At 54.2% G+C, this 22,597-nt stretch overlaps 4 protein-coding genes and 1 non-coding gene across 5 annotated transcripts; 2 read left to right on the forward strand and 3 right to left on the reverse strand.

Moving 5' to 3' along the window:
• Positions 1 to 959: 959 nt before the first annotated feature.
• On the reverse strand, positions 960 to 8,947 carry B0T23DRAFT_244093 (transcription factor/nuclear export subunit protein 2-domain-containing protein). Its single transcript, XM_062834084.1, has 2 exons — positions 4,174 to 8,947; positions 960 to 4,122 (listed from the first exon to the last, which is right to left on the reverse strand). The coding sequence occupies exons 1-2, from the start codon at positions 8,806 to 8,808 to the stop codon at positions 1,075 to 1,077; spliced, it is 7,683 nt and encodes a 2,560-aa protein (XP_062688791.1). The 5' UTR covers positions 8,809 to 8,947; the 3' UTR covers positions 960 to 1,074.
• A 1,208-nt stretch (positions 8,948 to 10,155) lies between these two features.
• B0T23DRAFT_423588 (homoserine O-acetyltransferase) lies at positions 10,156 to 12,146 on the forward strand (the record flags this gene model as incomplete). Its single annotated transcript, XM_062839834.1, has 2 exons — positions 10,156 to 10,591; positions 10,666 to 12,146. The coding sequence occupies exons 1-2, from the start codon at positions 10,549 to 10,551 to the stop codon at positions 12,144 to 12,146; spliced, it is 1,524 nt and encodes a 507-aa protein (XP_062688792.1). The 5' UTR covers positions 10,156 to 10,548.
• Positions 12,147 to 12,978: 832 nt separating this feature from the next.
• On the reverse strand, positions 12,979 to 15,311 carry B0T23DRAFT_389391 (uncharacterized protein). Its single transcript, XM_062837805.1, has 2 exons — positions 14,975 to 15,311; positions 12,979 to 14,810 (listed from the first exon to the last, which is right to left on the reverse strand). The coding sequence occupies exons 1-2, from the start codon at positions 14,996 to 14,998 to the stop codon at positions 13,074 to 13,076; spliced, it is 1,761 nt and encodes a 586-aa protein (XP_062688793.1). The 5' UTR covers positions 14,999 to 15,311; the 3' UTR covers positions 12,979 to 13,073.
• Positions 15,312 to 15,724: 413 nt separating this feature from the next.
• On the reverse strand, positions 15,725 to 15,797 carry B0T23DRAFT_t377. The gene has a single exon. It is a non-coding gene; the product is annotated as a tRNA-Lys (tRNA).
• Positions 15,798 to 17,203: 1,406 nt separating this feature from the next.
• Positions 17,204 to 21,906, forward strand: B0T23DRAFT_389396 (uncharacterized protein). Its single transcript, XM_062837806.1, has 3 exons — positions 17,204 to 17,756; positions 18,288 to 20,824; positions 20,880 to 21,906. The coding sequence occupies exons 1-3, from the start codon at positions 17,383 to 17,385 to the stop codon at positions 21,608 to 21,610; spliced, it is 3,642 nt and encodes a 1,213-aa protein (XP_062688794.1). The 5' UTR covers positions 17,204 to 17,382; the 3' UTR covers positions 21,611 to 21,906.
• Positions 21,907 to 22,597: the final 691 nt, after the last annotated feature.

Below are 22,597 nucleotides of genomic sequence, written 5' to 3' on the forward strand. Positions count from 1 at the left end.
GACGCTACGTTTCTCTGGAGCTGAGGCGGCGTCATCATCTCTTCCAGGCAGGGGTGGGTTGGTGGTGGGTGGTTGGTGGGTGGAATGAGCCTGACGGTTAGTTAGGTTAGGTTGCGGGGACGCCCGGGCGGCGGCGGGCCGTTGCGCTGCGGGGCGCCACGCGGACTTGGGTTTTTAAGGTTGAGTCCGCCCCGGCCGGGCCCGCTCCTGGTTTTTTTTTTTTTTTTTTTTTTTTTTTTTTTTTTTTTTTTTTTTTTTTTTAGTTTGGTTTGGTTTGGGAGGACAAGTTCTGAGGGGCGAGTAAACATATTTTCATCATACTTTCACACAAGGTGTCTTGAATGGAAGAGAGGAAACACTTGAACATCATTACCTTTTCTCGGGACAAGTCAATCCAGAGTTGAGATTCAAGCTTGAATTCGCTACTTGTTTGTTCTTGAATTATCATCATCGTCACGCTCGAGCTAACAAGCATGCGACGTCATCTATTACCCCAAGTAGATCATCACAATAGCATACATACCCTCATACCCATACCAAGTATGTGCCTAAGTCTAAAAGAACCAAATGACTACACCGAATCCATGCATGCAATGCAAACAATGCGGCAAAAGCACAATGTTTTGTTGTTTTGTAATAATGTACAGGTAGAATGGACAGTTGTCGTTCGCTGACTTTTTCGCTCTCACCCTCATGGATGATGGACAGTCACGTTGTCCTTAGTTGTTGTTGTTTTTGTTCACGATTTGGTCAATTCTTCGTTGGATTTCCTTTATCCCCATCTGGATACGGAAACGTGATGAAATATCAGCGGGATATGCCTCTAGTGAGTTTCTCCTCATGACAATCGATATGGGTACATCATCCAGTATCATCCCAGGACGCTGCCACGGACCCGGGGTAAAGCTTGGGTTATCGTTTGCAACGGCTGACATGGTGGGCTCATTTCTCGACTTCGCCACCATCTTCTAGTGCTTCTCCTTGTACTTCTTTCTTTTCCGCTCCGTCTCCTCTTCTTTATTTTTCCCTTGTCCGGAATATCAACTCATCAGATATACGCGGATCGCCTTGCTACTAGCGACGCGGCCGCTTGTCCTGATGGCCTCCAAGCCCCTGAGACAAATCGATTACTCCATCACCTCTCCGTTTCCTTGACCTGTCATCACCGCCTCCTCTCATGTCATCGTGACCACCACCAGGTCCGCTAGGCCTGGATGATCTTGATTCTCGAGGGGGCCTGCCATGGCCATCACTCCTTCCACCTCCCATAGGCGGCGCTCCACCCTGGCTATGACCTGATCCATCGCCTCCACCTCTGTGGCTGCCATGGCCGCGGTGACTGGGTTCTCTTGAGGGTGGTGGCGGCGGCATGTCTCCTCCACCGCCTCTGTGACCAGATCCGCTGCCTGCATTTGAATCGCGGCCGGATCTCCGGTCACGCGACGACCCGCCCGTCATAAGGTCGGCACTGGGGCCACCAGGTGCGTTGGCCGTCGATGGGCCGCCGCCACCGCCGCCGCCGCGGCTCCTGCTTTCCCTGGAATAGTCGCTTCTAGAGCTCGATTCCTTGCCGTCACCACCGCCACCACCACCACCACCACCACCACCAGGGTTGCGCTCACGGCTGCTTCTTCTCGAAGGTCTGTCGCTTCTCTCCGAACGAGAGCTATGGTGCCGGCTACTTCCGCGCTCGTGGTCGCCACCGGCTCCTCCTCTGCTGCTGGAGCCGTACCCTTCTCCGTTCACGTCACCACGGGAATGACCGCCATGTGGGATCGACGAGGAATCCTCACGACTGTCACCGACAACTTGGATGGGCGCCAGACCACTACGTGGCTCCCGATCTCTAGGTTCCCGATCTCTGGTGTCTCTGCCACGGTCCCGTTCCCGATCGCCGCGATCCGTGCTCATTTCCCTGCGCGAACCGCTCTCACGAATGTCTCTGAGGGGGTCGGGCCTGTCATTGACAGGTGTGTTGCCAGGTGATGCACCAGCTAGTACTTGGGCATCCGAGTCCACCATGGTGTTGATTCTTGACGACCCGCGCATGCGCGAACCAGGCCCACGAGCGTCCATGGATGCTTTGTCAAGCATGTTTTGGATACCACGAAGCTGTCTGCTTCCTCCGCCAGATCGCATGCGGTCATTGTTAGAAGCTGATGGGCCGGTAGGAGTGACGAAGTTCGAGCCATGCTGTCCAGACGGTTGTTGCCGTCCGCTGTTGTTGGGTGCAGACATGGAGGGCCGATCTGGGGTGTTGATCGGAGGCCGGTTATGGGCACTTGGGCCAGTTGGTCGATGGCTAGGTGGACCATTGATTTGGTTCAACCGATCAGGATGAACGCCCGGAGCCGAAGGAGGTTGGGGCGGAGGCGGCGGAGGTCCAGCTTGTGGTTGTTGTTGCTGACTTGATTGACCGCTTTGCTGTGGTTGCTGGTTGATGTGGCTCATCCGATCAGGATGGACACCGGGAGATTGGGCAGGCAGGGAAGAAGGTGTTGCGTTGACATTGCCGCCTGCATTGTCATACTGACCTCTACGCGACTGTCGGGAAGACGAAGGGCCAGTCGGGGGTTGACGATCGGGTGAAGAGGTACGGTTGGCTTCCATGCCCGGGAACCGGCCGTCGGGACGTATTGGGACTCCATTAGCAGGACCCATTCTAGCGTTATTCCTACCACGACCCCGTGGGCCTGATGGAGGTGGACCACCGGACCCCGAAGTCGCTGCCAGTACTGGTGCTGGTCCGCTGTCGACGACTGACTGGATAGGATTCAGCCTACCGTAGTTAGGATCTTGTTGGACAGGTCTGCCATGGTCATGGTCCATGCCACGAGGAGGAGGCTGATTGTATGAACCATCTCTGGATCCTCCTGGTCTCTCCATTTCAGCGGGGCGGTCTAGGCGGCCGTGTAACGATCCGCTATCTCCGTGAGAATGACCGTCACGGCTGCTGCTGTGGTAATCCGCATGTCGATGGCGACCTTGACGGTCGTCGCGAGCGTTATCGGCCTGGCTGTTCGCCGACCGTTCAGATGCCCTGGGAGATTCCGTACGAGGAGGCCGTTCGCGAGTTTGGTCCCTGGATGAGGAACGGCCCTGCGGTTCACGAACGTCGGTGATGAGAGCAGCTCTCGCCGGGTTGATATGAGAATGCTGCTGTTCGGCAGCTCTCGGTGGGGTGGGAAGAGACTGCTTCTGTTCGGCTTCTGCTAGAAGTCGAGCACGTTCCGGGTTGATAGGCGGCTCTGGTGCGTCATTGTGAGATGGCGCAGCCGGTGAAGGTGCCGCACCTGCATTTTCCCTAGAGAGTCTTCCATCGTGCCGGTTAGCACCGTGGGGCGTTCTGTCTCGTGGTTGCCGGCCATCACGGCCAGGAGCAGCTGCAGGCTCAGTCCAACGAGGTGGGAGTTCCGCACGATTCGGCCAATCCCTATCGGTTTGGCGAGACGAGTCCCTTGTAGGCGGTTCCGCGGGACGCCTGTCGGTTGATGGGAAGTCGCGCGGTCGTTCAGGGCGTGACGTTTCCGGGGCTCGATAGTCTCTGCTATCCCGACCATGCACAGGCTCCCTCGTTTCACGGGGATGTGTCTCGCGCGGCTCCCGAGTCTCACGCGGCTCTCGGGCATCACGGCTATCCCTAGATGAAGGGGGCTCTCTTCTGTTGTTCATGTTGTGCTGGCCTCGGTTGAACTGACTGGCGCTGAAAACCTCTGGAATTGGCACATCTGGTCTCCTTGGCAGATCAGGATTGCTGGGCAGGCCGCGGCCGCCAGGGTTTAGAGTCGATGGTCTGTTGACATCATTGCGGTTTCCAGGGAGTTTGGACGGTAGCGGGCCTGCGTTAGGCGCTGGAGGTCGAGGAGGCGGCCCATTACCTCCCATCGACCTTTGTGGAGGATTAGCGTCCTTTTGCGCTTCCCTAGTAGGGAGGTTTCTTGTCGGAGTCGAGTCCTTCTGGTTTCCAAAGCCCGCGCTAGATCTTGCACTTCCACTTCTGTTATCCTTGACTTCACCATCTTCAACCTCGGCGGCGGTTTGTTTCCGCCCATGAGAACTGGGCTTGAGGGCTACTGTCGCAGCGCGAAGAGAGGACTTGCCTTCCTCCTTCGAATCACTCGTCTGTGCTCGGTCAGCGTTTGTACGCGTCGGAGCCTGAGCCGATGCACTTACTGTACCAGGGCGGAATGCCTGAACCAGGATCCATTTGGATTTCCTTTTCTGTAGCTCAGAGAACGCCGTCTGTGCTGTGACCGAAAGATCGACTCGATGGCCTTCCTCGGTCTCAGGAGCGTTCTTGGATGCAGCCTCTCGCTCAGTGATGGTTTTGAGTTGCTCCAAGAACTTCTCGGCCATGAAGTTGATTGCTGGGAAGAAGTCGATGACAGCCTTCAAAACTGTAATGGCATTCCTGATATGCATCCACTCCATGTCATTGAGGCATGCTCTTAGTGCCGAGTTGAGCTCCTTATGCCACTTGAAGAGGAGGTCACGGAACGCATCGTGTTCAACAAAAGCCGTGGGTTTCCCATCCGCGTCAAAAGCAGTAGCGAAACCAACGTAGTTCCTTGTCTTCTTGCCTTGCACCTCCTTCGAGCCCAATGCTTCTTTCTCGTAAGCATTCTTGTCACCGTGCCACTTCGAGAGCTCGCTGAGAATGCACTTCAAGAACCGACCGATGTGCTCCGCTTCACGGACGGTGCAAGTGAAGAGCATACTGCGGAGCCTGTTGTGGTTGAAAAGTCGGTCGTAGAGCGACATGAGCTTGAAATTTGGTGCTGAGAACTCGTGAAGGAACTTGAGGAACTTGAAGCTGTACTCGGCATCCAAAGCAGAAAGCTGCAACCGAGGAAGGATGCATTCCTCAAGCATGGTATCTGCCGTCACATCGACTTTCGTGATATCAGCCGGGAACCAAGTAGTAAGCTGTCTGCTCAGCTGAAAGCGGAATTTCGAGTATCGTTGGAGCTCTTCGCTATTTTCCTTGAGAAGAGATGATACTCGAGCGTTGATTTCGGCTTGTTTCTGCGTCTTCTTGTTCATTCCAGCTCGTGTCATGTCCGATCTGTCATTCATTACCTCCCTAGCAAGCTTCTTGAGCCTGTTAATTTCGTCACTGTAGTTATCCTGCGGGAAAGAAAGGTCGCCCAACTGCAAAGCCCAGAAGAGGACGTAGCAGGTGGGAGTGAGGTATCGGAGAGTATCCTCTGACAGGACAGTGGGAATCTCGTCAATGACAGGTTGGAAAGGCTCCAAAACGGGATCCACTTTCCGTTCATTTGCGCCTTGAGCCGAGGCTGTAGTTTGGCCGTCGGCGGCAGGCGTATTCACAGTCTCATCGCCATTTGCTGTAGTCATGGTCACATCTCCGTCCGTGTCAGGAGCAGCTGAAGTAACCGGCGCCTGACTCTCCGACTGGCCTCGGACTCGGTTCATAGCCGTTCGAATACTGGCCCGTCCGATCAAGAACGCAAGACCTGCCCCGAGACCGTAGTCACGCATGAGCCGAATGACACTGGGAACAAGGTTGTTGAAGGTATCTCCATCAAGACTACTGCGGAGAAGGTCCAGATACTGCAGTAGCACCTGGTGAGTATCGTCTGCCATGGTGGCTAGGTACTTGATATGAGCATCGCCTTGAACGACCGCAGAGATGGCGCTTTGGCGGTACTGTGCGATGTTGGCGAGGAGGCGGCCAGCAAGTCCGTTCGTCATGAGCGCCTGAATGAGCCGGTCGGCACTCTTGGTTGAAGTATAACGCTTATCGCCCAAGTTGGTTAGAGTTTCGCGTCTTAGAAGCTCACCACCAGTCATGGCATGAAGCTGTGCATCGGTGAAATCCAAGTCTGAAACCACACCTCCCATGGAAGAGATCAACTCCTTGAGGATGACAAGGTCAGTGGAGTTACCCTTGGAAAGCTGGTTGTCCACATAACGAAGGATAGGTGTGGGATCCATAGTAGAGTAGCGGAGGAAGACCTTGCCGGAGAATCTGGACAGGGCCTGGAGCCATTTGCTGGTAAGCAGCACCGAGCTTTCTTGTGTCCGGCTTCTCTGCTGTCCACCAAGAGAGCTAAGAACAGACCAGACGAGGACATCGTAACCAAGGTCTGTGAAATACTTGGCGCACTCCACGAAAGCCTCAATCAGGTTGCTGTAGGACTCGATTTGCTGCAGCGCGACCTTGCAAACGATGCCGGGTGATGGATAAGCGGTTTTGGCAAGGGTCTTGGCCATCTGTGGGATATTCGTTAAAGACAAACGCTTCATGGTACTGAGCGTCTCTAGTCGGGTTCGTGCGAACGCCTTCTTCATGGGTTCGAGTCGGGATGTCTGACCCTCGTACCATTCGGCATAGACGTTGTATCGCACATGAATAGGGAACTGTTTGAGAAGGGTCCAGACACCATCAACAACCGAGGAGTTGGTTTCCAGCAAACTCAAGGAAGGCACAAGCAGGCGTTTAAGTAGCAACAGCCAGCGGGAACGGTTGGCCGGTGACTGATCATCAGCCATGCTCTTGGCGCCGATGCTTGTGAGCTTCGCAATCAGACCAGCATCCTGGCCGATGCTCACGCCAATCACGTTCACGAAGGTGTCGCAGAGCGTGAAGATGTCGTCGACAGTTTGGCAGACAGGAACATTATCCGCCCACTCGTCCCAGTAAAAGCGGTATCCACCTCCTTCACTGGTCTCAGCATCCGGAAATGGCCATCTCAAGGCGCGTTTAGGAGTGACGGCGGCGAGCCTAATACTGCCCTTGGGAACCCCAGATTGGTCCGGGTCTGGAAGTTTCTTGCCAGGACAATTGGCCGAAGACGAAGATTTCGGTTGAGGGCGGCTTTGTTGATAGACGGTTTCGACAGAGTGGTGAAGGATACGGTGTACAAGAGGAATGAGGTCGGGATGCGCTTGAAGAATCCAGTCATGTCGTCCTATGATGAACAAAGATTCCGGGATGGCACCAATCGTGAGAAGACACTTGAGAAGAATAACCTTTTGGTCATCAGGCTCTGGAAGCTTGGGCTTCTCTTCAGCAGTCTCGGTCGTGGACTTGGTATCAGCATCAGTCTTTCCATGGGCCATGTCGCGGCGACTGTTCATTGGAGGAGGGGCCATGTCATCTGGAAGGGCTCCGGCCATCATCAACGCATTAGCGGCACCTCCTGGTCGGTTTGCCCTCTCCTTCTCTTCTAACTCTTTGAACCTGGCTTCCTTGACAGCCTCCATCATGTCGTCCGGCGGCCAAATGTGCTCCCAAAGATCTGTCAGGGTGATAAACCCAACCTTGATGAGGAGGGCTACAAGATAGAGAAGGTTTGCAGGGAGCATGTCTTCACTATCCCTAGCTTCTGTTGTATAGAAACGCAACTTGAAGCCCAGCATCTGGGCTGCATCGCGGTTACCGGTAGGTGGTAGGGTTTTGGTGATTTTAATCCAATCCTTTTCAATACTGTTCTCCTGTCCACTCTTTGTGCTGGCATCCGGAAGCTCCTCGTCTTCCAGGTTGGTGACCTGCCTACCGCCGAGCTCGAAGAATGCATCAAGTTTAATCTTGCGTGCTCTGTCCCAGAAGGCAACATCGCGTTTTAAACGCTGGGCAGCAATAGCTTTTTCTTCCTCCTCGCTCGCAACCCAGTTGGAGTGGTCGGGAAGGGCCCATATAGGCAAACCGCCAACAAATGTGTCGGGTGGGAGTTTGATTTGGGTACGAGGCCACCAGGAACTCACGCGCAGGAATTTAATAAAGAACCTGAACTGTTTAATAAGTACTGAGGCAAACACGTCCAGCGTGACATCGAGAACGCGGCCTGGGTGCAGGTCAAATGTTCCAATAAGGCCCATAACCTTGTTGAAGGCAGCCTGCACGACCTCGGAAGATGGCGGTTCCGCACTGCTAGTCGTAAACAGTTCGGTAACAAGTTTAGAGTAGCCTTCTGTCTCTTCTCGCAGAAGATTGTAGTTCGCCTGACGATAGAGCAGATTCGTAGACTGCCGGATGCCCACACGCACGAACGTATCGCGGACGAGGCCCAGTGGCTGAAGAACTGCAGGGTCAAGGACTTGCCGCATTAGAGTGGTCGACACCTCTGTGGCGTACATGAGATCACGGAGCTGAGGTCGGTAAGGCGCATTTTCCACGTCCATAAAAGTGGCTACAGTGTCGAGAAACAAGGTATGGGCATCGAAAGCCAGGGCGGCACGATCAGCCTCTGAAGGCTCGGGACCCAGTATATCCTTTATAACCTTGCCAGCATCGGAACCGGGAAGACGACCGTCGACAGCAGAGTGGATGAGTTCCTGGAATATGGCGGCAACCTCGGTAAGGTCCTCGTCGTCGCGTGACTGGACACCATGGTCGATGACTTCTTGACGCGCGCCTTTGGACCACCTGGAGACGCGATCATTGGTGATGATGCTATAATCGTAACCGGGCTGAATGGGTGAAGGAGGTGCCGAGTATGTTGGCTGAGGTGGCGGAGCTGGTGCAGGCGCCGGCGCCGGCGCGATCGGGTTTGGGGCTGGTGTCGGCGGTGCAGTGTTTATCGGCGGTAGGTTGTTGGCCGAGGAAGAGCTCGGAGGGCGGGAAGCGGACGAGGGTATGGGGGGGTTGGGATTGTTGTAGGGCTGAGTCGAGTCGCGACGATCGGGTCTCCGGGCGTTTCTCCCATTACGGCCACCGCGTCCTCCATCATAGCCTCGGTCATGCTGTCCTAGCGACGTATCGGAGGGTCGGTGAGGGGGAGGTCTGGAGGGGCCAGAGTCGGGCAGGCCTCGGTGATCGGATCTTTTGCGCTTGGGAGGCATGGTGCTGCTCTCTCTATCGGCGGCAGTAAAGTGACGGCTGTTGCGTCATCTATTGTTGCTGGCGGCGCTCTTGTCCGCACGTTTCTCTTTCGTTGATCGCCCTTGTGGTCGGTCGAGATGAGGGTAGCGTATCTTGTTGTGGTTGTTGTTTGTTTCGTTTGCAAGTGTGAGGTCCAGTTGACGTTGACTTCACTTTTTGAGACCTTGACTAAGATGCAACGAAAAGGTGTCAGAGAAGAACGATGTCCGTCAAGATGATAGCTCCAAGGACCGAGGATAGTAGACGGATCGCAGGAGAAAGGGAGCGTTTTCAAGGTCAAGCAAGGGTTCGGTCAGAAAGAGTGTGCGAAGGTCAAGTCAGAAAGGCTGAGGCAGTCCAACTGTTTCTGGAGGTGTGAAGTGAAGACAAAGACAAGCGTCGGTCCACGAGGCGCCGCAAAATGAATGGAAAGGATGCAATTACCACGATAAAGTTGAATGAATGAGCGACGATAAAGAGTCCGTTGGGTGTTCGTTTTGGGGATGCCGAACAGATGGCGGACAAAGAAAATGGCGACGTGGTGTGTCCGTCGTTTGATGACTACCGTGCCTCGTTGAAAATCCGTGGTTGGTTTTTTTTTTGTTGGAGAAGGTGGAGGAAATTCAAACTGTCCGTCGTCCCACGAGAAATGCTGAATGGTGAATGGGAAGGCAGAGGTAAGGAAGTAAGTCTAGTATGTAGCTGCAGCCCGTTGCTGGTTGCAGTTGCGGCGTCTGTCTGGGTTGTGGTTTGCTGTGCCAGTACTTTAGCGCGTCAAATCGTAGGAGCTCTGGTTGTGGTGTAGGTACCTTTGTACTGGGCGGGTTTGCCAGTCAATTCAGTTGTGTCCGCTGTTCCAAGTCCCACCTCAGCATGGACAGTGATAAAAAGAAGTGGGGACGCGATAAGAGCTGTGGCAGAGCGGGAGCGAAGAGGCAGGACTCAGCCTTGCAGATGAGGCTGCAACTTCAGTTCAGTTCAGTTCAGTTGTTGCAAACTTGAGACAGTGGGCAGAAACCCTGAGGCGCCGGGAAGTGCACTGTGGAGGTACTGTATGTATACTGTGAGCTGCAGTGTGGAGTGTGCCTGGCTCGTGGGCCGCGTGGGGCTCCTCCTCCTCCTCAGGTCCTCCTCCCTCCGCTTCCAGGACGAGGGGGATGCCGGAGACCTATGCACGGGCCAGCCACCCCCTGGTCCCCGCCCCAGATGGCCGATTGCCGGCGTCCATCTGCAAGTGATTCTCTTTTTGGTGACGATGCCTAACACCCTCCCGGTATCTACCTGGGCCTTGTACCGACATTACCCTCTTTTTTTTTTTCTTTCTTTATCCCGATTGTCCATTCAAGAGTCATCTTTTTGAGGAGCAGTTCCACCACGGCCGGTGCCAGTCTAGTGATTGCGCCATCCACGCCTGTGACATTTTTTGCCAGTTGTTCCCTCCGGTTCCCTTCTAGACCGGCAATTAGTGTAGTGCCTAAGGGACTTTGGAGTCATAGCCTCGGCCTCTCCTTAAATGCTTGGGACCAAGTTTTGACCTTTCTCGTTTGCACCAACTCTAGTCTTGGATCTTTTTTCCGTTTCTGTGTTTGTTTTTCGGCCAAGACTTGACCTACATAATTCGGGGATCTAAACAGTGACGCAACCGCGCAGGAGACAAACATTTCCGTCTGCGAGCCTCATCCCTCATCAAACGCTAGAGTCTAGGCTCACCTTACTTCATCATGAGCAACACCACTACTGCTGGTCAGGCCCGACCCAAATATGGTCAGTTTACTCGCTTGTCCCCTTCCCATGCCTGCCCTAGCCTTGTCAAAGAACGGTGGCTGAATACTTCCAAGAAAGAATCCAATCCCAACCCGAGAATCCGTTCGCGGCTCTCATCCCAGACCAGCAAATTGCCGTGATTCCCTCCTTCACCCTAGAGTCGGGTGTCACGCTTCACAATGTCCCTGTGGCCTACACCACCCGCGGCACGCTCAATGCCGACGGTGACAATGCCATGGTCATCTGCCACGCCTTGACTGGCAGCGCCGACGTGAGTGACTGGTGGGGTCCCCTCCTGGGCGGACCTGGCCGGGCCTTTGATGTCTCGCGCTTCTTCATCGTCTGTTTCAACAGCTTGGGAAGTCCTTACGGCACCGCCAGCCCCGTAACTGCCAAGGACGGCGATCCGACCAAGGGCCGTTACGGCCCCGAATTCCCCCTGACCACCATCAGGGACGATGTCAGGTTGCACAAGCTGCTGCTGGACGACTTGGGCGTGCGCCAGGTAGCCGCCGTCATCGGCGGTTCTCTTGGCGGCATGTTTGTTCTCGAATGGGCCTACTTTGGCAAGGACTACGTGCGATGCGTCGTTCCCATCGCCACGTCGAGCAGGCACAGCGCTTGGGGCATCAGCTGGGGTGAGGCTCAGCGCCAGTCCATCTACGCCGACCCCAAGTATGATGACGGCTACTACTCCTTTGAGGACCCCCCCTCCACCGGTCTCGGAGCCGCCCGCATGTCCGCGCTCCTGACCTACCGGAGCCGAAACTCCTTCGAGGCCCGCTTCGGCCGGAACACCCCCGATCCGTCCCGCCGGCAGATCATCCGGGAGCGGCCCACCCCGTCGACCCCCTCGGAGGCGCACTTCCACATCCACAACGATGGACACAAGGTGAAGCGCACCAGCCTGTCGCGCTCCAACAGCAACGACAGCACTGGCATTGCCAGACCCGTCGATGCCCCTGCCGCCGCCGCCAGCAATGCCTCCTCCCACGAAGCGCAATCCGACCCCCAGTTCCACGGTCCCCAAAAGACCACCACCACCACCACCAGCAGCCTCACCGGCGGCGACGTCATGCCCCCGCAATCCACATACTTCTCCGCGCAGTCTTACCTGCGCTACCAAGGCTCCAAGTTCGTCAAGCGCTTCGACAGCAACTGCTACATCGCCATGACGCGCAAGCTGGACACGCACGACGTTTCGCGGGGGCGGGCGGCCAGCATCGCCGAGGCGCTGGCGTTGATCCAGCAGCCCACGCTAGTTTTGGGCATCGAGAGCGACGGGCTCTTTACTTTTGCCGAGCAGGAGGAGCTGGCGCAGCATATCCCCGATAGTCGCCTCGAAAGGATTGACAGCCCTGAGGGCCACGACGCGTTCCTGCTCCAGTTTGAACAGGTCAACCGGTACATTCTCAACTTTTTGAGGGAGGTGTTGCCGGATATTATGAACAAGGATGTCCCCGAGGGTAGCGAGGCGGCGGAGAGCTCCGTTGGGCAGATTACCAAGAGCAGTACGTTTGGAGAGGCGGAGGTGGAGGATATTACTGCTTGGTAATAGGGAGGGCGGGGGAAAAAGAATGGAGTTGGGGGGATGGACAAGGAGAGAGGGGCAAAGGGGAGGGAGAAGGGAAATGTAAAGTGTAAGGAAGAGCAGCAACGATGTTCAACTCATCAAAATTAACTGCCTCGGGGAGATGGATGCAAAGGCCCAGATATCAACAGGAGTATGTCTACAGTCATCTAGATAGAACAGCGGGGGAAAAAGTTATACCAGATGTCTACTATGTTTTATCAGCTCGATACATATTGGGGATGTGGCATTTCGCTATCATCACGTCTACTCAGATGTACATATATATTCCCGCTTGCTCAGCAACCATGCCATCTCCCCTTGGAGTGTGGTATACCATACCCATCCGTCCGCGCACCATCTGTCCACTACCATTCAACTTCATCTTTTCAAGCCCCTCCGCAATCAACCAACCCATCATGCCCCACGCTCAGCACTTTTACTACTCATCTCACCAGTCTTCACCCCGAAGTCGATACCGCAATCTGTCTCTTTTTCTCGATTAATGCGCTGGGGCAAATAAGTGACATCATATGACCTTGATGTGGAGATTCTCTTTCTTAATGCATGATCAGACATGGGTGTTCCCGGTGGCGGTACGGGGTCGGGGTCGGGAAGACCGGGCACCGAGAGGGGTCGGAAGACGGAAGACGGGAAGACCGGAAGACCGGGGATCAGAAGAGTGGGAAATGGTTGGCTGTCGTCGGTGATGGGACGGAAGGGAGGCTGTCGGGGTTGGGAGGTGGGGAACTGCGGACCAGGGGCTTGGCTGACGAGAGGTTGTCAGAGGTTGGAGTTGAGGTTGGAGTTGAGGTACGTGAAAGTGAAGGACTGTTTGATAGACATGATACTTCTATTTCACTCTTTCTATATGCATATACCCAACACATCTTGCTTTATTTCCCATCTTTCTCAAGCAGCTTCACCAGCACCGCCACCCTCTCCCTGATTCCCACCACTCCCCTGTCCACTCAAGCTCTGTTGAGCCTCTCTCCTCGCCTTGGCTCCCGCTTTCAACTGCTCCCACCGCTCTCTATACTTCTCCACCGTCTTCTGCAGCTTGTCATAATCCTTTTCCATAACCGCCATTTGCCTCGTCATGTTCATCATTTGCTCCTCCAACTCTCTATTCCTTCTCTTGAGCGCCGCCACCTCTTCCGGACGAGCACCCGGGGCGGTAGCGCCCATCACGCCACTAGCATTGATAGGCGAACCGTGACCGGCGGTACCGCCAGTGCCAGTGCCAGTGCCAGGATGCTGCAACCGGATACTCTGCGCCAACGCCAGCGTTGAAGTCTGCGAGTGGACCTCAAACGTATGCAGCCGCCTGCTCACCTTGTCGAGCGCATCCTTGAGCGTTTGGTTCTCCATGTGAAGCTCCTCGATCACGTTGGTCAGATCCTTTTCTGACTTTGGCCTGCCTAGCCTCTTGCGGAAGGCCGAGGGGTTTGTAGCAGCCGAGGATGACGATGGTGGGAGAACAGGCGGGGACTGGATTTGCGACTCCCGAGCGTCGACAAAATCGTCCTCGTCTTCTTCCTGGTCGTCCAGGGGATTACCGTTGCCGTGGTCGCGGTGGCCGTGGATCGAGGCGGCTAGGCGCCGCTTCTCCTTCTGCTCGTGGTTGAGGATGCTGGCATAGGAGGCGGTGTGGCCGCTGGTTGGAACCACGTAGAACGAGTCGGCAGGCGCGTGGCCATCGCGAGCAAGGGTGCGTAGAGTGGCGCGAGAGTAGATTTTGGTAAGATCCGGGTCGCTCGAGGCAGAAACAGTTGTGGCCTTGGGTTGCCGGGGCGGTTTTGACCCTGAGCGCGGCGCGATCTCCGGGGAGAGCACCGGGCTAGCCGTGTCCGACGAGTCCTCGGCTGTCAAGGGAAGGCCGGCGAAGGCTAGAGGCGCGGAAAGTCGGTTGATTAGACTACCGAATGTGCTGTAAAATCTTGTAAAGCCGTCATCGGTAGCTGTAGGTGAGTCGGGGCCAGATATTTGAGGTTTCGAAGAGGAACCAGCCGCATCTTCCTTGGTTGGTGACGTTTTCCCTGGAGGTACCCAGCTCGGCTGTTGCTTTTGTGCTCTATCAGACACTTCGTTTCCCTTGCTTCCACCCCTCAGCGAGCCCTCTCTGTTCCGGGGATGGACTTCCAAGTTGCCGGGTGCCTGATCGTTGGACACGCTGGGGTTCAACGGTTGGCTCTGCCCTTGGTATCTCGATCTTATCCCTCTTGCTGACGCAAGCTTGCTGGCAATGGACGAGGAAAGGTCCCGCTGACGGTATCTGGGATGTTGCGAAAGAGTGGGCGGGGGTTTAGCTGCGCTGGGTAATGTGGCGAGCGAAGGCGGTCCAGCCCTGTCCGATTTGGCTGACTTAATCCCGGCATCCTGACTTGTTGATGCCTTTTCCTCATCTTCCTCAGGAATGTCACTATCCACACTCGATGGCTGACTTGTCGGCTCGATTGGCACCTTGAGTAGTTCGGCCAAGCGCTTGTGATGCTGCTCTAGGAGGGCCAGCGTCCGTAGAGCCTCGGTGCTCGTAGTGCTCTTTGCAGCGTTTGCGAACTCGCCGGCGGCCTGGGCATGGTGGATGATGGCGACCGTGGTGTCGGCGGTCTGGGTCGCAACTGATGCGGCTCTCGCATGGTCGTGGGCCTAGGGGTGTGCTATCATTAGCGAGATTTTAAGCTCATCCGACATCGACTTCCATCTCGGTTATCTTGCCCTGGCCAGATGCGATTGCGTGGCTCTAGGGGGGGGGGAGAAGCGATGGAGAGGCAGGCAACTAGCACATGCCGACAGCCCAATAACGAACGTACCTTTACTAGGGGAGACAAATCCATGCTTCTTGTGTACACTTTAGATGCATCTGCACAAATTTCTGGGGGCTGATATTTCACGCGATGACAGCACAGGAGGTATAATTTGGTTGATCTCGGTTCAAGGGAAGAGGATAGATAAACTGCTGTGATACATTAGGTGCAGGTGATGGCGGGGTGTTGCGAAAGCCGGAGAGTTGGTGCGACATTCGTTGGCTGCAAGACAATAGGGCGCTGCCTTGACCCATCGGCGAACCAATCACTAACACCGACCATAACCACCCACCAATGAAGACTGGCAAACAGCGATTGGAAGCCATTGCGACGACCATTAGCGGCTCAAAATACTTGATACCGGGTGTTGACAAGAAGGGCAGCAGTTACATATTCCAAACACATTATTTTGAAGCTCTAGAGATAGGATGCGGCTGGACTAATGTCGAGGCTCCAATCAAGGATGTTATCCAATTAGATTGGGAAACTCATAATCTAACCCATGTCATACTGCAACTGCAAATTCCGCGTATTCCCTGCTCCATATGAGCCCCCCCCAAAAACGGGTTATTAAAAAACAAAGTGACGCTAGGAACATGAAACACGGTAACATCAGTCCACATGCTTGAGATCGGCGGTGACCAAAACGAGGAGAAAATAAGACGAAGAGAGAAAAACGAAGAGAGGAAGACCCTTATACGCGGGAAAGGAAAAAAAAAGGATGTTGTCCTGGTGATCCAGGAACATCGGGAATTGAGCCCGACGTGGGGGTCGAACCCACAACCTTGAGATTAAGAGTCTCACGCTCTACCGATTGAGCTAGCCGGGCGGTTGTTAACCGCCAATTGTTGACAATCTGGCTCGGAGAGGGCACTTATAAAAGAAAGCCGTTATGTATCCACCACATCTGGCATCGCGTGGTTCTTCCAGCATTGCGGCATACAGGGACGCGCACATGTAGGATTTTCGTCAGGGATGTTGAAACTGCTTCTGAGCTTGTGTTATTAAATGTTGATGGACTTTATGATTTCCGCGGATGGACCTGTGGCATGCATATGAGGATGGTTAGCGTTTCTGTGTCCGCGTACAGGCACGGCTGCACAGCATTCGAGTTGGAGAAGAAGCCCGTTGGGATACACTGCGCTTTCGCCTTGATGGATCGTCAGGAACAACCCGTGTTTCTTCAATTAGAAGAGAAGCTCTGACGGCGAGATCGGCGCTGAGGTGGGCGCAGGAGGGTGATGGAGCAAGTGTTTCGTGTCTGCCCTGTTGTTATACATCGACGGGAACCACAAGGGGGCGAAGGAGTGTCAAGAGGTAGGTAGCACCTAAGTGTCGAAGAAGACTTGATAAATAGAGGCCACTGGGAATGATCAAAGCCTTAAAACACAGAGAGTTGACATCAAAAAGACAATACTTTGCCGAGTATGCTCGTATGAAAGACAAGGACAAACACCAAGGGGCTGATGTTGATGACATGGCATCCAGGACGGACGAGCAGCGGCAAGGGAGGTGGAGTTGACCTCAGCTTAACGGGCTTGATGGGCCACGAGGGTTCGTCTTATCTTATCAGCAAGGTTGGGGTACAGCACCAGGTACAGCCCGGGCAGGGGGGCCGGGGAATTAGCGGGTTTGTTTTTGACGCTGTTCGATAGGGAATCTAACAGCATGGTTTGTACACTATAGCGATCTCTGGGGGATATTCGGATATTGCGAAATGAGAGGCAAAAGGAACCGTCAAGACTTTTTACATCTGCAGGTTCCTCGTCGCTGTTGTTGCGCAAGACGTCGCTCCCGTCACTGTGTCGTCAAGAGGAGCTTTTCGTAAAAGGAAACAAGCACTGGAGCGAGAAAAAAACAAATAGATAGAGAATTGAAAAAAGAAAAACAACTAAATCTGAAGGCAGGTTCACACGTCTTTCTGGCAACAAGACAACGTGACAAGACAACAAGACGACGGACGAGGCCTCGGTTTTTCCAAATACGTAGGTCAAGCACAGTTTGCAACACAAGTGTAAGCGAATACTAGGTACCTACACCAAACCAACCAAACTACATCAAGCCAACTGCTGTTGAGGTTGGTTTTGCTTGCTTGCTGAACTTTGAAGAAGGATTCGGATTCGCTGAGTGGTTCAGGGTTGCCATCAAGGTTTGAATGACGATGTCATAGCGCCAATGGTTTCAAAGGAGGGAGCCATCGATTCGAAGCTTCCAAGCATATTATCACAGCACTAACAAACACACTGTTGCATCACCACGACTCACGTCGGTCGACTGGAATGAACACACACAACCTGCCCTTTTCAATAAACGACCGACGACACTGCGACGTCGCCTTCATCACCTGAACACACTTTCTTTCTTTGATACCACCACGGCGCAAACAACAACAACAAGTCCCCTCTGTCTGAATCATGGATAATGCACCCACCGGCCTGCAGAAGCTTTTCCCCAAAGCGATAGTGGCCAAGCGGCGCGACCGCCGCAGAAGACGGTCATCATTGGCAGAATCAGCAAGTCTTAGCAGCACTGGCTCGATTGGGACCGATGATGCAGTCTCGGTCCCCATACCCGTCCCCGGATTCCGGTTGCAGTCCACAAGTGCCTCGCAGGCACAGGCGCAGACACGAACAGCAGGCTCCAGGTCGAGGTCACCAGCCTCAGAGGGGGTGGATAGTAATACTGACGACAACACCAACAACAATAACATCAACGCCGATTCAGAATACCCCGACTCCCAACCGCTCTCCACGCCGGTACCATACGAGTCGACACCGGACCCTGAATCGTAAGTGGATGTTCCATTTCTTCACACTCCAGTCCCCTCCAGTCTCCAGTCTATTACCTCCCGTCTCCGTCCATCCCTCCCCTTCCATTCTCCCCAAAAAGCGTCCCAGTTCAGTGGCTCCAGGCGCCTAAATCCGAGCGAAATGGAGAGTCTGTAGGCGACGACAGGGGATCCAAGATTCCAGGATCACGGAGCCGTAATGGAGCAACATTGGACGTCTCCACCACAAAGACATTGGGAACCGTCGCTTGCTCTCCCGTCTTTGGGGTCTTCCATGGCTCTGCGCCTCCCCCGTGCTGCAGAGGGATACCGCAGTAACTTGAACCTCCTCTACAAGAACGCTGGCTTCCCATCTCCCAGTTACAGCCTCACAAACCCTCTTCCTCAACCTTAGCATCCTAACATTCCTTCTCCCTTTTGTTTTATCCCTATCCCTCCCGTTTCAGGCTTATTTCTTGTATATCGTCATCTTGGCTGGCCCCAATCTCCCCGTTCCGCTCCCACGAGCTGACAGTCCGGTTTCTATTTCAGTGCCAGCGCGTCAGTCCGCCCCACCCCAATCTCGACCCATCCTTCCCAGATTGGACATCTGACGACGTCGTCACCGCTCGTGCAGGCCGCCCATCTTCCAGAAGTCCATACTCCCGAATCAGACCTCCCCGACTTGTCCATTCGCTCCTCGGCCTTGCCTGCAGCTAGCACCGACAGCCTCGAGTCCGCGTATTCTGCCAAGCGAGCTGACACAGCAATTGCGTCAACCAACGACACCCTGCCCCAAAGGGTCCCCTCCGCTAGCCGAGAACAGGACATCTTGCGATCGGGAGAAGGCAGCACAGAGCAGTTTCCCAACATCACTGTTAGCGACACGGGCGCTTCCCCAAATACCTCTGGAATTGTAACGGATACCTTGAGCAAGGCAACAGACCGGATCCGCCGACTCTCACAAAGCCAGAAACTCACCCCTCTTGTTCCTCCGCAAACGCCACCAAAGTCGACTACCGATTCAGCAGCCCCGGCGATCATTAACACCCCTCCTACGCCAACAGATCATAGTGCGCCTGCTCTGTCAGCGAAGAATAGCCCAGTAGCGACAGCTCCACCGAGCCCACGCAGAAACCCGCATGCGCTGATAGGGAACATGAGTTCGCCACGGGGCAGAAGCAGGGCCGGCTCCGGCAGTATTGGTCCGAGCAAACTGTCCAACATCACCTCCGCTCCCCTGACGCCGACTCCCGAAAACCCGAGCAACCCAACTGCGAACTTCTTTTCTTCCATGTTCTCGGCTGTTCAAAACACAGCAAACACATTAAGCAGCACAATCTCAAGCGCGAACTTGGCGGCACCCGGGAACGGCAAGAACAGATCTGTGTCGAGTTTCACAAGTCACAAAGGAGGCAGCAACAACGACGTGAACAACGTGGAAGTCGAGTCAGCTACGGAAGCCTTTCCCGGCGCAGATATGGGGTCCAAGGAGCCTGCAGTCAAGACGATTGGGAATGGCGACCTGAGTCTCAGCCACCTCGGCATAGTTGACCCGCCACCTACAGCTCCCGCCCCGGCAACTATAAAAGTCACCGAACACGAAGCTCGAGGAAGATCCGAGTCTGCTCCTATCGACGCCAATGGCAATCCCGAGCTTGCGCTGCCTGAAGACGCAAATATCTACCGGACCCGGTCGCTCTATGAAGCGTCCCCCGGCGGGGAACGCACAACACCGAACGGGAGCGTATACGAAGGCAAGACAGGATCGGGAGTTCAACGAAGCAGTAGCATTCGGAGCGCCATTAGCAGGCGAAGGAAACGTGCCACCAGTGCCGTCTCGGGGACAAGCGGGAACACAGTCGCTGCAGCAATTGCCGCAGCTAATGGCTCGGCGCCTCCTGCAAATGCCCCCAAGCTCACGGGATTCGCCGTTGCCAATAAGAGGCGCAACCGGGATTTCCATACCCTTTTCAAGAGTGTTCCGGACGATGATTACCTGATTGAAGACTACAGCTGCGCCCTTCAGCGTGATATTCTTGTCCACGGTAGACTGTACGTGTCTGAGGGCCACCTGTGCTTCAGCAGTAACATTTTCGGATGGGTCACAACCCTGGTCATGAGTTTCGATGAGATTGTTGCCGTTGAAAAAAGAATGACAGCCCTTGTCTTCAAGAACGGCTTGGAAATCTCTACGCTTCATGCCAAGCACATTTTCGCCTCATTCACAAGCCGTGATAGTACTTACGACCTGATTGTCAAGATTTGGAAACTGGGCCATCCTCACCTGCAGAGCTCGCTTAACGGTGTTCGACTGGAGGGTACTGGCGGTGACAGGACCGAAAAAATCGACGAAACGGAAGTCGCGTCGGCACCGGAAGGGGGCAGCGATTCCGGATCCGCCGATGAAAGCGGCAGTGCTGGTGAGGACGACGTTTACGACGAGGATGAGGACAACGGAGACGACCAAGATGGAACACAGGTATCAGACGCTGGCGCAGCAGATGCCTCCGGAGAACAAGCAGTTTCACGGAAGCCGTCGGGAATGATGGGTGCGGCCAGTACGGAAAACAAGGACGAGACAGCGCAAACTACAGTCGCGGATGACTTCCCTGGTCCGGCTACCCATGCACCAACCGAGTGCGGAGACGCCGCAACCCATTACGACAGAGTTATAGGCGACGATGTCGTTCCCGCGCCGCTGGGTAAGGTTTACAACCTCCTCTTTGGCGCACCATCGTCAGCCTGGATGACAAAGTGGCTTCTTAACGACCAGAAGTGCTTTGAGATCAATATGGACGATAAGAAGGGCCTCAACAACGAGCAAAAGACCCGGACATTCAACTATATCAAGCCATTGAATGCTTCCATCGGACCTAAGCAAACAAAATGCATGGTTACCGAACAACTTGACAATCTTGATTTTGAAAAGGCTGTCAATGTTACAGTCTCGACGCAGAATCCCGATGTGCCAAACGGCAACATCTTCGTGGTCAAGACCAAGTACTGTCTCTCTTGGGCTGAAAACAACGCGACAAGGGTTCAGATCAACTGCACGATCGAGTGGTCCGGCAAGAGCTGGCTTAAAGGTACAATCCACTCCCCGTGCTCAATCAGACCCTGGTTCTTACTAACGCTTCACAGGTGCAATTGAACGTGGTGCAAACGAAGGCCAAGCGCAATACGCCAAAGACCTCTTTGTAGCGCTCAAGGCTGCCGTCTCATCTCGTCCTCGCTCTAATACCCAAACCAATGGTGCAGCACCCAAAGGCAAAAAGCGCGGCCGCAAGAACAAGGCTGCGTCTGTGCCAACCAGTGATGCAGAAAGCGTCAAGCACACGCCGGCTAAGAAGCAGGACTGGGGGCTACTGGAACCTCTTCGTCCATTCTTGGGTCCTGTTGTGGATCCTCTGCGTCCCATCCTAACTGGAAATATACTCTACGGTGTGCTGGTAGGACTTTTGATCTCAACCTGGCTTCGACTTGGAATGAACAATTCTCGCTCCGGCGCAGTTATAGTCCCCGGCCATGGAGATCTGATGGGATACACGAACTACGCACAGAGAGTCGCAGCGTACGAGGAGATGTGGAGGAGAGAAGAGAGCGAACTTTGGGACTGGATTGAAGACAGGGCAGGACTAGACAGGTTGCACGGTGGTGGTGGAGTTGAAGAAAGAGGCGGAATGGGCGTCAGAAAGCCCGTCAAAGGGAGGAAAAAGGGGGAGGCGGAATACAGAACCGCTGAGGAAAAGTTGAGGGAGGAGAAGATGAATGAAAGGGAGGTCCAAGAGGCAATCAGGGTTACCGAGGAGAGGTTAAAAGTCTTGAAGGCGGTTGTGGAACGAGATTCCGCCAAGATCGATGAGCTTAAGTGAGAAGCTCGATCGCCAACTACTACAAAGCGCTGTCACTTTTCTCTATCTCTTTTTCCTTTTCCCTGGGCTGGAAGGAAGGAGGTTCTTTGGACACGAAAATTTCCGTCCTTCAGGATGACATCCCGATGCAAAGAGGATGAGACACTAACGTTATTTATAACACATTGCATACCTTACGGACAAACATTTTCCTTGTTTAGTATATCTTTTCTACACTAGTAGCTTATGGCAGGACGTCCAGAGTTGCCTAAGAGGCTTTTGAGCACAATTTATAGGATTTTTATTTTGTTGACAAATTGTCTCTCGTGCCCCCGTTGAAGCAATGACAATAGTATGGTAAGATAATAGCAAAAGGACCTTTTTTACGTCACCTTCGTACCGTTTTTTTTCCTGTTTCAGTTGTTCCCGAGGTAGCGTCCCGATACGATGCCGAAAAGTCCAAGCATTGTGGAATGAATACAACTGAACAATGTCGGTTAAACTCGTTAACATCAAGCTTATCAAGTGATAACGGTAGGGTTATAGTTACCTAGCTATAGCCAAAGGCAGTAATGTTCCAGGATTTCATAACTTTGAGTAGGAGAGCAGCCAAGTGGGAAGATGTAGAGAATTCAATTACAAATGATTCTCGCAGACAATTGACATGTGCCGACACACACTCGTACCTATTCCCCGTGTCAAGCCGGGTCAAATCCATCTTGCCTGGAGGTACTTGGGAAACATGAGGGCATTTTCATACCTCTACTTGGGCTGGCTCCTCCCATAACCTAGCTCCCTACCTAGGTAAGGTACATCTGAGTCTAGGTTTAGACGGCGATAGGTAAAAACACCGTCAAGGTTTCCGTTAAACGGTTGGTCAGGGGGCCCGCCCCCGGAATCCCCATCCCACCTCATCACCTACACTAGGTTGGCTGGCTGGTTGAGTGTCCACCCGTCCCGCCTCGCTAGGAGGAGGAATCCCGCAGTTAAGGCAGCTTGACCCCACTG

This window comes from Neurospora hispaniola, assembly GCF_033458365.1.
Source record: "Neurospora hispaniola strain FGSC 10403 chromosome Unknown B0T23scaffold_9, whole genome shotgun sequence".
NCBI classification, from domain to species: Eukaryota; Fungi; Ascomycota; class Sordariomycetes; order Sordariales; family Sordariaceae; genus Neurospora; species Neurospora hispaniola.